The following is a 15,245-nucleotide window of genomic DNA, read 5'->3' on the forward strand; positions in this document are numbered from 1 at the left end:
GGTAGCAGTGGTTGGAGGTCGTGAGACTAGTCAGATTCTAGATTTATGCTGAAAGTAGAACTGATAGACACAGAGCGCGTAAGATTCTGATTTTTTTGAACTACTAACCGGAAGGATGGAAATGCCATGAGCTGGGATGAAGAAGATTGAGACGAATAGCTTTGTGGGGAATATCATAAGCTTACTTTTTTTTTTTCCTAATTTGGCTGCACCAGGGCTTAGTTGTGGCATGCAGGATCTATTTCCCTGACCAGGGCTCGAACCTGTGCCCCCTGCATTGGGAGCTCAGAATCTTAACCATTGAACCACAAGGGAAGTCCCTCAGAAGCTTACTTTTGGACATAATATCTTGGAAGTAACTCTTAGTCATCCATCTAGGCTCTTTGGTTGTATGAGTCTTTAGGGCAATAACAATAATTTACCCTGTATTCTTCTCAATTCTTGGCTAAGACACTTAAAAAGTTTATTAACATGCATATCTCATGTGTACGTAGGAGTTACCTAGGAAAAATGACTAAAATTCTAAGATGGCCCAAACCACCACCTTGAATACCATCTTCGCTAAAGACAAAAGATGTTGAGTGGAGGGAAGACAGTTATGGGGGGTTACCAAGAAGAGCAGTAAACAAGGGTAAGGTTTGTTATGCAGATCTGAATGGGTGCCTTCTCCATTAGTAAGATTCTCTTGTGAATTAGAGTCATCTTCCTGGTAGGAGAGGAAGACACTTATAAGTGGAGATTTCCTTTATAAATGTAAATTTCTCTTACAAACAGATAACTTCTACTCTGCTTCCAGGGTTTCTCCTGTGTCTGCAGTTTCTCAAAACAATTGACTCAAAACCATCCTTATGCTAAAGCACCATATTTAGGGAAGAGAGGTCCAGCCAGGTTGGATATACCAGTGTGGGAGTAATTGGCACACAGATGCATCTACAAATGGGAGACTTGGTGAGATCACCCAGGAAATGACTGAAAAGAAGTGTGTGAACCTTGGGACACCTCAAACTTGTGAACCTTGGGACACCTCAAACTTTCCTTCTTTCAAGAGGAAAAAAGTGGAAGCAAGAGTGCTTTGGTTTTGTTTTGTTTTTTTTTTCCTTGTTTGAAATTGAGCAGGGAGGTCCCTAATGGTCCTGTGGTTAAGACTGAGCTTCCAGTGCAGTGGGTGCGGGTTCGATCCCTGATGGAGGAACCAAAATCCTACATACCTAATAGTATGGCTGAAAATAAATAAAAAATTTAAACTGAGCAATACACCATTGTGAAAATTTAGTGCACTTAATGCCACTGTCTTTGACTAATTCATTAATGAGCATTTGTTAAGATAGACTATTCTAGGATTTAGTGAGAAGTGTCACTGCCTTCTGTTAATAAATATTCATGGATCTGTTTTCTGTAATAAGTTAATATGTTAATTTTGTATCTCATTTATTTAAAAAAAGAACCTGTAATTGCTATTTTTGTGAGACTGTATTTTATGCATAACAACCAAGCTATTATTCAGAAATCAAATTGCTGAGGCTATAAATAAGGACTGTGTAGGAACCACTTAGCTAGTTTGTTGTGATGTGGGTTTCCATTCTAGGCAGAGGGGTTGTCATCTAAAATTAGAGACATTTGGAATTTAAGGGGAAGCTGAAGAATGAACTTTCATGTTTCACTTGGATTCTGAATGAGTCAGAACTTTCTGAATCAGTCATTCAGAAGGTTAGGACCAGTTAGGGATAGTAGACCATAGACCTGTTCTCACAAGGGATGGAGGATAAGACTCTCACTTCAGGCTTATGATTTTTTCATTTTGGCTGCACTGTGTAGCTTGTGATACCTTGGTTGCCCAACCAGGGATCGAACCAGTGCCCTTGGCCATGAGAATGTAGAGTCCTAACCCCTGAACCGCCAGGGAATTTACAGGCTTGTGATTTTTAGATGAATTACTTACAATCTTTGAGCCTCAGCTTCCATATCCTCAAAACAAAGAAAGGTAGATAACCTGAGAAAAGATTGTGTGTGTTAAGACAGATGCCTTGACTAAGCACAGGGGACAAGTTAAGCATTCAGTTGTTAAAAAACAAAATTCAACTGAGTAGATTTGAAGATCTGATTGGCTTTGTTAGGTGATTCATGAATTGGACAGCATCCTGTCCAGCAATTATAAGGGTGCTCCAAGGGGGCTGTACAAAATGGGAGGTTTTTATAAGGGAAAGGGTGGGACAAAGGAGATGTTAGCATAAAGGAAAAAAGGCAGGAAGAAAAAAAAGCATTGTTTTTAGGCCAGGACTTATCCTTGCAGGGGAAAGGGCAAGGCAGGGGTTTTATGCAGATTGCCTCTTCTTCCTCTGGGTACAGAGTGGAGAGGGCCTGCACGACGGATTATCTTCTTGCTGCTGCTGCTGCTGCTGCTAAGTCGCTTCAGTCGTGTCCGACTCTGTGCGACCCCATAGACGGCAGCCCAACAGGCTCCCCCGTCCCTGGGATTCTCCAGGCAAGAACACTGGAGTGGGTTGCCATTTCCTTCTCCAATGCATGAAAGTGAAAAGTGAAAGTGAAGTCGCTCAGTCGTGTTTGACTCCTTGTGACCCCATGGACTGCAGCCTACCAGGCTCCTCCATCCATGGGATTTTCCCGGCAAGAGTACTGGAGTGGGGTGCCATTGCCTTCTCCAGATTATCTTCTTGGTGCTGGCTAATTAAGGTTAACATTTCTGGGGAAGGTTGAAACCCAAATTAAGTCAGGTATTAATTCTGGATTTGGTATCATGTGCTTTAGAATAAGTAATGCCATTTTGAGCCTATGGTTTTCTGTTTCACACAATAAATAGGCACTAATTTTATTTTTACCACGTGGAGGAGGTATCTATCAAATTCTTCAAACTGGTTTTAAAATATCAGACTGTATTACTGTAATATTATGGCACCAGAGGGAATAACTGAAAACATTATTCTAAGTTTCTAAATCATATCCTAAAGATACGTGTATTGGGGGTGATTTTTTTTTGCACTTCTCTTCTTTTCCCAGCTTTGAGATATAACTGACATGTAACATTGTATATTTATCATAAAACCTGCTCACATTCATAACTTACCATCCACCCTAGATCTTTAGCTTAAAATGGGAAGGAAGGAAAGACCATACATGGTCAAGCTTATTGAAAGATGAAGCTGAATAATAAATAGGAGCTGCTTGGTGCTAGGGAAGGGGAGGAATTGCATTTCTCAGCTGGAACGATGAATCATGGAGGTCTGTTAAGTGGGAGGCATTGCAGAAAGAAAACAGTTTTAAGTTTAGGTCATGTTTGTATTTATCTTATTGATGCAGCACTCCGGGTTCAAACAGGAGATAGAAACCTCACCAGTGTTTGAACAAGGAACAAATATTTCTTGTTTCTTTAATGTTGTTATTTATTTGTTTTTGGCTGTGCTGGGTCTTGGGTGCTTTGCACTGCTTTCTCTAGTTGTGGTCGGCGGGGGCTATTCTTTGAGATCCATCGGCCTTTCATCGCAATGGCTTCTCTTGTGGAGCCCGGGGTCTAGGCACACAGGCCCAGTAGCTGTGGCTCCTGGACTCTAAAGCACAGGCTCAGCAGTCGTGGCACAGGAGCTTAGTCACTCTGCCACATGTGGAATCTTCTCGGACCAGGGATCGAACTCATGTCCCCTGCATTGGCAGACAGATATCCACTGTGCCACCAGGGAAGTCCTATTTCTTGTTTCTTATTAAATATTAACAAGGATTTTTAGTTCAGTTTAAAAAAACCTCTAAGCAGCATTACAATAGCAAATGTAGCTGTGACCCCGAGGGCAGAAGAAGAGTAAATGTGGACAGAACTAAGAATTTAAAAGGTCCCCCACTCCCACCAAACGCTGAGATTAAGACCTCTTGGGAGAGGATGTGGCTGGTGGTAGAGACACTTGCCAGAGGGTGCCGGCCAGAGCTGGTCCATGGGCATGACTTGTTGAGTGGCCATGGTGAACTTGGTGAAAGATACAGGCAGGCCAAGGTTCTTTATGTAGCTGGGAAATTCAAATAGTCATTCCTGAAGGTTCTGAGCCCTCAAAAGCCCTGCCTTTTCGGGGGAGTTGGTTGTATTTTTACATTAATCTTTACTATTGAATGTGGAAATGCTCAGAGTCACTCCAGAGAATCTCCTGAGTTCCAGACGTAGTCCTAGACTCCACTGTGTACCAACAACCTGCTTTCTTGATGATCAGAATTAATCACCTCAACCAGTACTGTGCCCCCTTTCTCTGTCTTTGGTTTAGTGGCGTAGGGATTACACAGTGGCCAGGTGCCAGTTCAATTCACTCTCGTCTAATTCAGTAGAACCATGGTTGTGCTTCCCAGTAGAAGCAATCTCCCTTTGGGAACTAAGACCTCCAAGCCAGTAGGTCATAAAGTTTCTGGGAAAGGAAGCAATGATTTCAGGGGTGGGTTATTAGGTGTAATAGTGAGAGGCGCCTCTTGCATTTTTACCAAGCTTCTTGGACCTACGGCTGTGGGAAAGACGGTCCCATGTGCTGAGTGGAGGAGAAGAAGAATATCTCTCCTACCATTTCTGCATTCTTGGCTGAGCCCCCCTCCCCCCATAATAAAAGACAGATTAACTGGAGAAAAAAGAAAAAGAAGTTTAATAACATCTATTCCTCCTGTATACAAGGGAGATACCCAGGAAAACAGAGTAACTCCTTGAAATGGTTCAAACCACTACCTTAAATAGAATCTCTACCTAAAGACAAAAACAGATGTTGGGAGCCAGTTATGGAAAGTTCCAGAAAAAGCACAGTAAACAGGGGGATGGTTGTGATGCAGATTTAAGCTCATGCCTGCTCCATTGATAAGAGTTTCTAGAGATTTATGCCTAAAATACTGACGGTTCTTACCGAGTGAAATTGGCAGAATCTGAGCTTGCTTGAAGGTGGTGTCTGACTTTTAAAAAATAGTTTACTTTAAATAATTTCAAATATACAGAAAAGTTGTCAGAACAGAACTAAGAACTCCTCACCTAGATTCAGTTCCCAACATTTTCCCATGTGTTTTCTCTCTTCTTCCTCCTCACCCCCTGCCTCTGTACACACACACACACACACACACACACACACACACACACTCTCACACTCACCCAGACATTCATTATCATCAGTCTTTTTAGAACCTTCTGAGAGCGTGTTACAGACATGTTTCCCATTAAGTGTGAATTTCCTAAGCATTCAAGTGTGTTTTTCCTAAAATGGATACTTCTTCCTGCATGACCAGCACACACTCTCAAATCAGCAGATCCACACTGCACAGCCCTATCGAAGCCTCCTTTCAAGCTGGGCCAAGAGTACCAGCAATTACTTTTTTTTTCCTTTCTGGTCCAGGATCCTATCTAGCAGTGTGTGTTGTCTTTAGCTATCCAGTCGCCTCAGACTCGTCCAGCAGGAAGAGTTCCTCAGCCTCTCCCCACTGTTCATGTCCTTGACACTTTTTTTAAAAAGTACAGACCTTCTGTAGCATGACCAACGCTACCTGGGTCCGTCTTCTGTTTCCTTGTAACCAGACTCAGGCCATGCGTTCTTGGCAGGAATGCCACAGAAATGAAGCTGCGTATTCTCAGGGCATCAGTTGAGCCAGTGCGTGTCATTCAGTCTATTCCCTCATTGGTGCTTTAACCTTGACCTTGCTGGGTTGGTGTCTCCCAGATCTGCCATAAATCCACCATGCTTCCCTTTGTAATAAATTACTATTTTGTGTGTAGGGAGTGTGAGCGTGTATAGTAAGTTGCTTCAGTTGTGTCAGACTCTTAGCGACCCTGTGGACTGTAGCCCGCCACACTCCTCTGTCCATGGCATTCTCCAGGCAAGAGTACTGGAGTGGGCTGCCGTGCCCTCTTCCAGGGGATCTTCCGGACCCAGAGATCAAACCCATGTCTCTTACATCTCCAACATTGGCAGGCAGGCTCTTTACCATTAGCACCACCTGTAGGGCCTAAGTATTACAAAATTTCCTCTTCCTCCTCTGCCTCCAACTTTATTGAGATATAACTGACGCAGAACACTGTAAGTTTGAGGTGTACAATGTGAAGATTTGGCACATTTTTATATTGTAAATAACGATCACAATAAGGTTAGTTGACACATTCATCATCTCTCATAGTTACATTTGTGTGTATGAAAACATTTCAAATTGACTCTCTTAGCAACTTTCAAGTGTACAATACAGTATTATTAACTGTAATCGTCATGTTGTACATTATATCCCAGTACTTATTCATCTTATAACTGAAAGTTTTTACCCTTTGACTAGTATCCCCCCATTTCCTTTACCCTCAGCCTGTGGCAACGGTCTCTGTACTCTCTGTTTCTATGAGTTTGACTTTTTTAGATTCCACATATGAGTGCAATCAAACAGTTGTCTTTCTCAGTCTGCCTTATTTCACTTATGTAACGGCCTCAAGGTTCATCTGTGTTATTGAAAATAACAGGAACTCATTTTCTTTTTTCATGACTTTTCATTGTACACACATATGCACACACTACATTTTCTATTTTTTGATGTTTATTTTTTATTTGTCTGTCTATTTGGTTGCACCAGGACTTAGCTGAGGCTCGAGGGATCTTCGATCTTCACTGAGGCCTGAGGGATCTGCAGTTGAGGCATGTGAGATCTTTCAGTTGTGGCATGTGGGATCTAGTTCCCTGACCAGGGACTGGACCCTGGCCCCCTGCATTGGGAGCATGGAGTCTTGTCCACTGGACTACCAGGGAAGTCCGCTACGTTTTCCTTATTCCTTCATCCGTCAGTGGACCCCTGGCTATTGTGAATAACGTCGCAGTGAACATGAGCGTGCAGGTAGCTCCTTGGGACAGTGATTTTGCTTCCTCTGGATATATACTCAGAAGTGAGACTGCTGAATTATATAGTAGTGTTGTTCAATTTGTCAACAAAATTTCCTTTTCCTAATCAAACTTCCACTGACGAGCTGTAGCCTTTTAGCTAAGCTTAACCCCAGCTGCTATTGATAACTCCCACCCTAATCCATCACCTCTGTAGTGGCTGCCCACTGGTGATTCTCTATTTTCACCATTCTCTTCTGTGTTTACTAGAGCGTCTCATTCTCATTTGGACTGCTAGATTCCTGTTTTATTCAATAGGCTGTAATCTGATACTTTCATCATTTATTTTGATGCTCAAATTGTCCCAGATATGACCAGTGGGAATCTCTTCAGTCTAGTTTCTGTCTCTATCATTTTTTTTTTCACTCTTTCCCAACTTTTTGGAAAAACAAGATGTTCCAGGCTCGTTTTATGTTTTTGTTCTCCCACCTTTGAAACCAGCCATTTTCCCAAGAAGCCCTGGTTCCTTTTAATGCAGAATGCTATTTAAAAAATCAACATCTGTGTTTTTGGTGTGTTCATTGCTACTGGGGTGTCATCGCTTCTAGGTTCTCACGCTGGACAGAACTAGAAACAAATGTCCATAAGTATGTACACACATACGTATGCACATATTTGTACCTATCACTATCTATGTACATAATTATAAAACCATGCCTTCATACCCAAACTTCCAGTTCCATTACATTGTCTCAGGGTATATCCTATTCTACTTCTTTTTTTATGTTTGTAAATTTCATTTCTGGGACTGGAGAACTTGACTTCTGTCATCTTCAGTACATTTACATATTTGTTCAATTTATCCAGTCTCCCAACATGTTGCTTTGTTTTGTTTTTGGTCACACCACTAGGCATGCAGGATATTAGTTTCCCAACCAGAGACGGAGGCTACTTCCCTTGCATTGGAAGCCTGGGGTTTTAACCACTGGACTGCCAGGGAAGTGCCTGTGTCCATCTTTTTAAAAGTGCATCATCTATGCACTGGCTTTGCCCTCTGGCTGACCCCCTTGTGGTCATCAGACAACTGTGCCAGTTCCTGGCCTCATTTCTACATGTGGCAGTGTCCAGAGTCACAGAGGGACCTATCCCCAGGTGCTCCTGTGTAAAAAGCTTAACATGCCCCTGACAGGCCTTTTGTCCTATCACACTCCTCAGAACCGAGTCCCACTCCCACTCCTAAAAAACCTGCCCAGAAGATTGGGATCACTGCGGTGGGCTGAGACCACACAAGTGTTGCCCTTGATACTGGGAATTTTCTCACCCTTCCCTGAGTTCTGTAGGAGATAAGTCTGAGGCTCTGCCAGCAGTAAAAAGAGGGAGATTGCCATGGGGTACCCCTCATCACGATCTGCTCCACCTGGTCAGCAGAGAAGGGAGGGTAGATACATGGATACTCTCTCTATAGAGGCTGCATTGAAAAGCCTGGGAATGTTCCTTAGGCTTTCATGGCTCTCTTTTTTTAGCTGACATTTTAGAAACCACTGCTTGTGGTAAGTTTGGTCAAACTGACAAACAAAGGACATCCAGAAACTTGGCCTTCTTGTTACGGTTTGAGATGTCCATCGTTAAAAGTCTGTAGGAGGATTTTACAAAATACTTCTTCCCACTTTGATTTTTTCGGGGGGAACTGAGTTTAAAGCCAAATACAATAGAGTGGTGTGATTATCTTGAGAAGTAGTTCTCAATTTTTTTTTTTTGGTTTCGGGATCCCTTTACAGTCTTAAAAATTATTGAGGCCCTCAAAGATCTTTAGTTTATGTTTTATTTATTCATAGTTACCATATTAGAAATTTTAAAGGAGAAACATTTAAAATAATGATAAACCTATTCTGTATAAGTAATATATTTTAAAGAAAATTGGACTCTTTTCAAGACAGAATCTGTAATGAGAATAGTATCATTTACATTTTTGCAAATCTTTTCAATGCCTGGCTTAATGGAAAATAGCTGAATTCTCCTCTCTGCTTCTGCATTCATCTGTCATCCAGGCACATAACCTATAGCCTCTGGAACTCCACTGAACACTTGTGAGAGAATGATAGGAGAAAAGATAAATTCAATCTTAATAATATTATGAAAATAATTTTTACCTGTGGATTACCTGAGTGTTCTGGAAACTCCAGGAGTTCTCAGACCACATTTTCAGAACCTCTACCTAAAAGGAATTTTGCTTGTTATGCCCACACATGATTTACAATGACCTCAAGCAGCAGCATACATAAAACAGTGGATGAGATTTTAAAAGGAGGCTCATAAATTGGTCATGACTCAGAAAATGGAAGTCAGATCAGTGTAGCAATGTGAAATAGTTCAGAGAATCTGATAATCCAACTGAGACCTAGGGAAAACCCAAAATCATGAGCAGATAATTAAGTGGTTTTCTCATTTCACCAATCCTTTGAATCTTTAAAATATGATTCATTTCGATATTTGGCAAAACTAATACAATTTTGTAAAGTTTAAAAATAAAATTAAAAAAATATATATGATTTATACAAAATACGTGTAAATATATATCACTGCTGCTGCTGCTAAGTCGCTTCAGTCATGTCCGACTCTGTGCGACCCCAGAGACGGCAGCCCACCAGGCTCCCCCGTCCCTGGGATTCTCCAGGCAAGAACACTGGAGTGGGTTGCTATTTCCTTCCCCAATGCATGAAAGTGAAAAGTGAAAGTGAAGTTGCTCAGTCATGTCTGACTCTTAGCGACCCCATGGACTGCAGCCTACCAGGTTCCTCCGCCCTTGGGATTTTCCAGGCAAGAGTACTGGAGTGGGTTGCCATTGCCTTCTCCAAATATATATCACTAAATATATCTTTAAGGTAATATCTATTATATAAAGCACATTTAATCTCCCCCCCTCTTTTATTTTTCAGATTTACCATTTCAGATGATTTGAAGGTTGGCTTTTTCAGCACAGACCATGCTACTCAAACGGATTCCAGTGAGATTCTGCCATTGAAAGAGTTGAGCTTAGCTACACAAAATCTAGTGCAGGTAAATCTGAATTTATTTAGAAACTCCTGAGATAATTTGTATTATTTGCCTTCATGTTTCTTTCCTTGACAAAAGTGAAATGATTAACATTTTTAAAATATTAGCATCTTCTATAAACTGAGGTGGATAACAGTTGTGTGTGTGTGTGTTTTTAATTATTAGTATAAACAACTACTTCAGGGCATGGCTACCCACTCCAGTGTTCTTGTCTGAAGAATCCCATGGGCAGAGGAGCTTAGCAGGCTACAGTCCATCAGGTCACAAAGAGTCGGAGACAACTGAAGTGACTGAGCATACAGCATACACACTACTTCTATTTGGGGCTTCCCAGGTGGCCCTAGTGGTAAAGAACCTGCCTGCCTACGCAGGAGACATAAGATATGTGTGGTCGATCCCTGGGTTGAGAAGATCCCCTGGAGGAGGAAATGGTAACCCACTCCGGTACTTTTCCCTGGAGAATCCCATGGACAAAGGAGCCTGGCGGGCTACAGTCCATAGGGGTGCAAAGAGTCGGACGCAACTGAAGCAACTTAGCACACACACACTACTTCTATTTGCATCCTATTTATTTCATGTATGTTAACTTTTTTTTTCTCCCTGCACTGCATGGCTTGCAGGATCTTAGTTCCCCTACCAGAGAGAAACTAAGCCTGGATTCTGACAGTGGAAGCTAGAGTCCTAACCACAGGGCCACCAGGGAAGTCCTTATGTTAACTTATTTGGGGAAATGTTTTCTTACTCTCTCTGTAATTCTTTTGCCATCTGTGAACATTTTCTGTTTAGGATACTTTAAAAATTTTATAAAATATTTTTGGCCTATAGAAAAATGTCGAGAATAATATAATAAATAACTATGTCACCCATTGTCAGGGAGGAAGAAATTTTCCTCTATCCCTCTAAATTCTTCTGGCTAAGCTAAAAAGTGAGTTGACATGAGACAGATTAACAGAAAATCCAACAAAAACTTAAATACCATATACATGGGGGAGACCGAGGAAAATTGAGTAAGTTGTCTAAATAGCCAAAGGTCTCACCTTCAGGTAAAGACAGAAGAGGGCGTTGAGGGTAATGGTATGGGACTTCAGGGAGAGGAAGGCAATTCACATGAAGATGGGAAAGCAAATGTCTGTCAACTCACATTTGCCGGGCCTGCAGAGACAGTGGGACACAGAAACTTTAGCTCACTTTGCTGGGTTCCCATCTGTCTACACACCGGTTGTTTGTCGGTTTCCAAGTTGTGTCCAGCTGTTCTTGACCCCATGGACTGCAGCACGCCAGGCTTCCCTGTCCTTCACTGTCTCCCAGAGTTTGCCCAAGTTCATGTCCACTGAATCAGTGATGCCATCCAACCATCTCATCCTCTGTCTGCATACCTAGTTCATGTTATAATACAGGTATCTATGATGCTAACTCCCTTCCTGAAGCAGGTCCTCCATCTTTTAGGAAGTTAAGGGAAAGTTTATGGGTTCTTCCTGAGTCTTTCGGTCCTTAAAAATAGTCAGCCTAAATAAATACTCTTGCCAAAGAAACAGTTTGTGATGGCAAGTTTTGCTCCCCTATACCACCATACACCGTTGTCAAATCTTGATGCATATGTCCATGCTAAGTCGCTTCAGTCACGTCTCACTCTGTGCGATCCCCTGTGTGAGCAACTCTGTAGCTTGCCAGACTCCTCTGTTTATGGGTTTCTCCAGACAAGAATACAAGAGCGGGTTGCCATGCCCTCCTCCAAGGCAACTTCCTGACCCAGGGATCAAACCCTCATTTCTTAATGTCTCCTGCATTGGCAGGCCAGTTCTTTACCAATAATCCCACCTGGGAAGCCCCAAATCTCAATATTCTATCATATTTCCTTTGGGACTTAAAAAAAAGCTTTTTTTAATTTTTAAAAATTTTATTGAAGTGGTATTTCTGTGGTGGTCCACTGGCTGGGACTCCAAGCTCCCAATGCCGAAGGTCCAAGTTCAATCCCTGATCAGGGAACTAGATCCCACGTGCTGCAACTAAAGACCCAGTGCAGCCAAATAAGTTTTTTAAAAAATAAAATAAGTAAAAAAAAAAAATTTTTATTGAAGTGTAGTTGATTTACAGTGTTGTGTTTCTTTCTTTTATACAGCAAAGCCTTGGTGCTTTTTTTGATTGTAAAGTAACAGAATGTTTCATAGACATCAGATATTAAGACTTATTATTAAAAGTCCTAGCCAACAAAACAGTGACATAGGGTGGTATACTACTGTAAATAGTATTTCACTTCTGTTTTCTCACTTAGTAACATAACTTGGTAATCAGTTATATACATTGGTGCATAAAGAGCTTCTTCATCGATTTTACAAGTACATCATACCACAAACTGGCATCATTTATTTAGCTATCCCCTCCTGATGGACATTTTGGTCATTTCAGATCTCTTATCAAGATGAATAATTCTGTACATACTCACATGCCAGTAAATCTAGGGTGTAAATTCTTAAAAGTGAAACGTCTGAGTCAGAGGATGCATGCATTAGTCATTTTGGAGGATGTTGCCAAATTGCCCTGCATAAAAATTATACCAATTACACTCCCACTTTGGAGGGTGTCTCTTTTCCCACACACTTCCCAATGTATTGTCATTTTTTTTTTACTGTGTTCTGTGGCATGGGGGTTCTTATTTCCCAGACCAGGGATAGAACCAGTGGCTCCTGCAGTGGGAGTGAGTGAGAAGTCTTAACCACTGGACTGCCAGGGAAGTCCCAAGGGATAACTTATTCTCCCTGGTGGCTCAGATGGTAAAGAATCTGCCTACAATGTAGGAGACCTGGGTCTTTCGATCCCTGGGTCGGGAAGATTCCCCTGGAGGAGGGAATGGCAACCCACTCCAGTATTCTTGCCTGGAGAATTCCATGGACAGAGGAGCCTGGCAGGTTACAGTCCATAGGGTTGCAAAGAGTCAGATGTGACTGAGCAACTAATACTACTATGGGAGGAAACTGCTGGAAGCCTCCTTTCCCTTCCTCCATCAGCATCTGTTAGTTCTGCAGATTAACTGGAGTTCCCCAATGTACACGACTCTGGAGATGTAATCTTAGATTCAGGACAGGCCCCTGACCAGGTGCCCAAGTTACCTGCCCAGAACCAGGCCAGGTGTTGGAATCTTTACACAGAGTGCCCTTAAGCTCTATAATGACCGATGTTTTTTCCACTTTTAGATTACTAAATCCCTACAGGTGGATTTTGGGTTCCTCAAGCAATTGATGCAACTGAAGTTTGAGGACCGTCTTAAAGAGGAATCTTACAGACTCTTCACTACTCTACATGACAGGATCATGGCCGCTGAAAAACATTACCAACAGGTAGAAGTTCTCTCATTTCCTCTGTTTTAAAAGTAATTAATTTTGTGGATTAATTTTGTGTTTAGTTGTGTAGGCACTACAGTTTTTAGCTTGGCAACTTATGAGGGTAATTTAATTTGCATATGTTATCTCTAATGATACTTACAGGGCTTCCCTAGTGGCTCAGATGGTTGAGAATCTGCCTGCAATGTGGGAGACCTGGGTTTAATCCCTGGGTTGGGAAGATCCCCTGGAGAGGGAAATGGCAACTCACTCCAGTATTCTTGCCTGGAGAATCCCCATGGACAGAGGAGCCTGGCGGGCTACAACCTGGTCACAAAGAGTCGGACATGACTGAGTGACTAAGCGCAGCACGTGATAGTTACATAAAGCTGTGTGGCACCTACAACTTTACCACGTGCAGGAACGTTTGTATGTAGTCTGTGTACAAACTCATTTAAGCCTCACAACTAACCTGATGAAGTACATACAATTATTATACAGATGAGATCTGTATTATACAGATACAGCTGAGGAAACCAAGGCACAGAAAGGTTAATTCACCTGCTCAGTGTCACTGGTTAAGAAACCACTGGGGTTTAGGTTCTAGGTCAGACAGTTTCATGCTTGAGTTCCAGCCTTTAACTGAAATTTTACATGAACTTATTTGTGCTTTAATGGCTCTGTAGAAGCCAAAGACATGAAAACTCTGCTATTCTGAGGAATTCCCCAAAATCTTTGATCATGTTAGCATATTTATCTGTGATTAAAAATGGACATTAGTGTTGCTTTTCTGCTGTGAAACAAAATACCCACGTGTTGTTGGCCTCACAATTTTTTTTTAAGTATTTTTTTAATATGGACCATTTTTAAAAGTCTCTATTGAATTTGTTGCAATATTGCTTTTGTTTCTTGACGGGGAGGGGGTTGGCCCCAAGGCATATGGGATCTTAGCTCTCTGACCAGGGATCAGACCCATACCCCTTATATTTAAGGTGAAGTCTTAACCACTGGACCACCGGGGAAGTCTCCAGAGTAACTTTTAATGCATTTCCTCTTTAAGTCTCCCAACAATCCTCAAGTGGAAATCCTGTTATCCCTACCTTACAGATAAGGAAACTTGCTTAAAATTTAAGCTTGCTTAAAGTCAGGCAGGTTAAGTCCTTGCTTAAAATCAGAAAGATGGTAAGTTGCACAGTGACATTGAAATCCAGTTCTGTCTGATTCTGAAGCCCACTGATTGTTTACACTCCATGTTGGAAGCAAAATTGGTAACAGAATCAAGAGTATATTTTATGCATAACAGATAGGATTAAATAATTTGATTAATCAGAAAATCTATTTCTGCTTTATTGACTATGCCAAAGCCTTTGACTGTGTGGATCACAATAAACTGTGGAAAATTCTGAAAGAGATGGGAATACCAGACCACCTGACCTGCCTCTTGAGAAACCTATATGCAGGTCAGGAAGCAACAGTTAGAACTGGACATGGAACAACAGACTGGTTCCAGATAGGAAAAGGAGTACGTCAAGGCTGTATACTGTCACCCTGTTTATTTAACTTATATGCAGAGCACATCATGAGAAACGCTGGGCTGGAAGAAGCACAAGCTGGAATCAAGATTGCCGGAAGAAATATCAATAACCTCAGATGTGGAGATGACACCACCCTTATGGCAGAAAGTGAAGAGGACCTAAAAAGCCTCTTGATGAAAGTGAAAGTGGAGAGTGAAAAAGTTGAAGCTCAACATTCAGAAAACGAAGATCATGACATCTGGTCCCATCGCTTCATGGGAAATAGATGAGCAAACAGTGGAAACAGTGTCAGACTTTATTTTCTTAGGCTCCAAAATCACTGCAGATGGTGACTGCAGCCATGAAATTAAAAGACGCTTACTCCTTGGAAGAAAACTTATGACCAACCTAGATAACATATTCAAAAGCAGAGACATTACTGCCAACAAAGGTCCATCTAGTCAAGGCTATGGTTTTTCCAGTGGTCATGTATGGATGTGAGAGTTGGACTGTGAAGAAAGCTGAGCACCAAAGAATTGGTGCTTTTG

At 41.7% G+C, this 15,245-nt stretch overlaps 1 protein-coding gene across 1 annotated transcript in view; it reads left to right on the forward strand.

Moving 5' to 3' along the window:
- Positions 1–15,245, forward strand: part of C13H10orf67 (chromosome 13 C10orf67 homolog) — a 101,309-nt gene that overhangs the window by 4,583 nt on the left and 81,481 nt on the right. The window contains exons 2-3 of the mRNA XM_086334466.1: positions 9,749–9,869; positions 13,058–13,201. Coding sequence (XP_086190592.1) covers positions 9,749–9,869; positions 13,058–13,201 — 265 coding nt within the window. The remainder of the gene's footprint in view (positions 1–9,748; positions 9,870–13,057; positions 13,202–15,245) is intronic.

Source organism: Bos grunniens, chromosome 13 (genome assembly GCF_055505025.1).
Source record: "Bos grunniens cultivar Pamir isolate PY7600 chromosome 13, Bosgru_T2T1.0, whole genome shotgun sequence".
NCBI classification, from domain to species: Eukaryota; Metazoa; Chordata; class Mammalia; order Artiodactyla; family Bovidae; genus Bos; species Bos grunniens.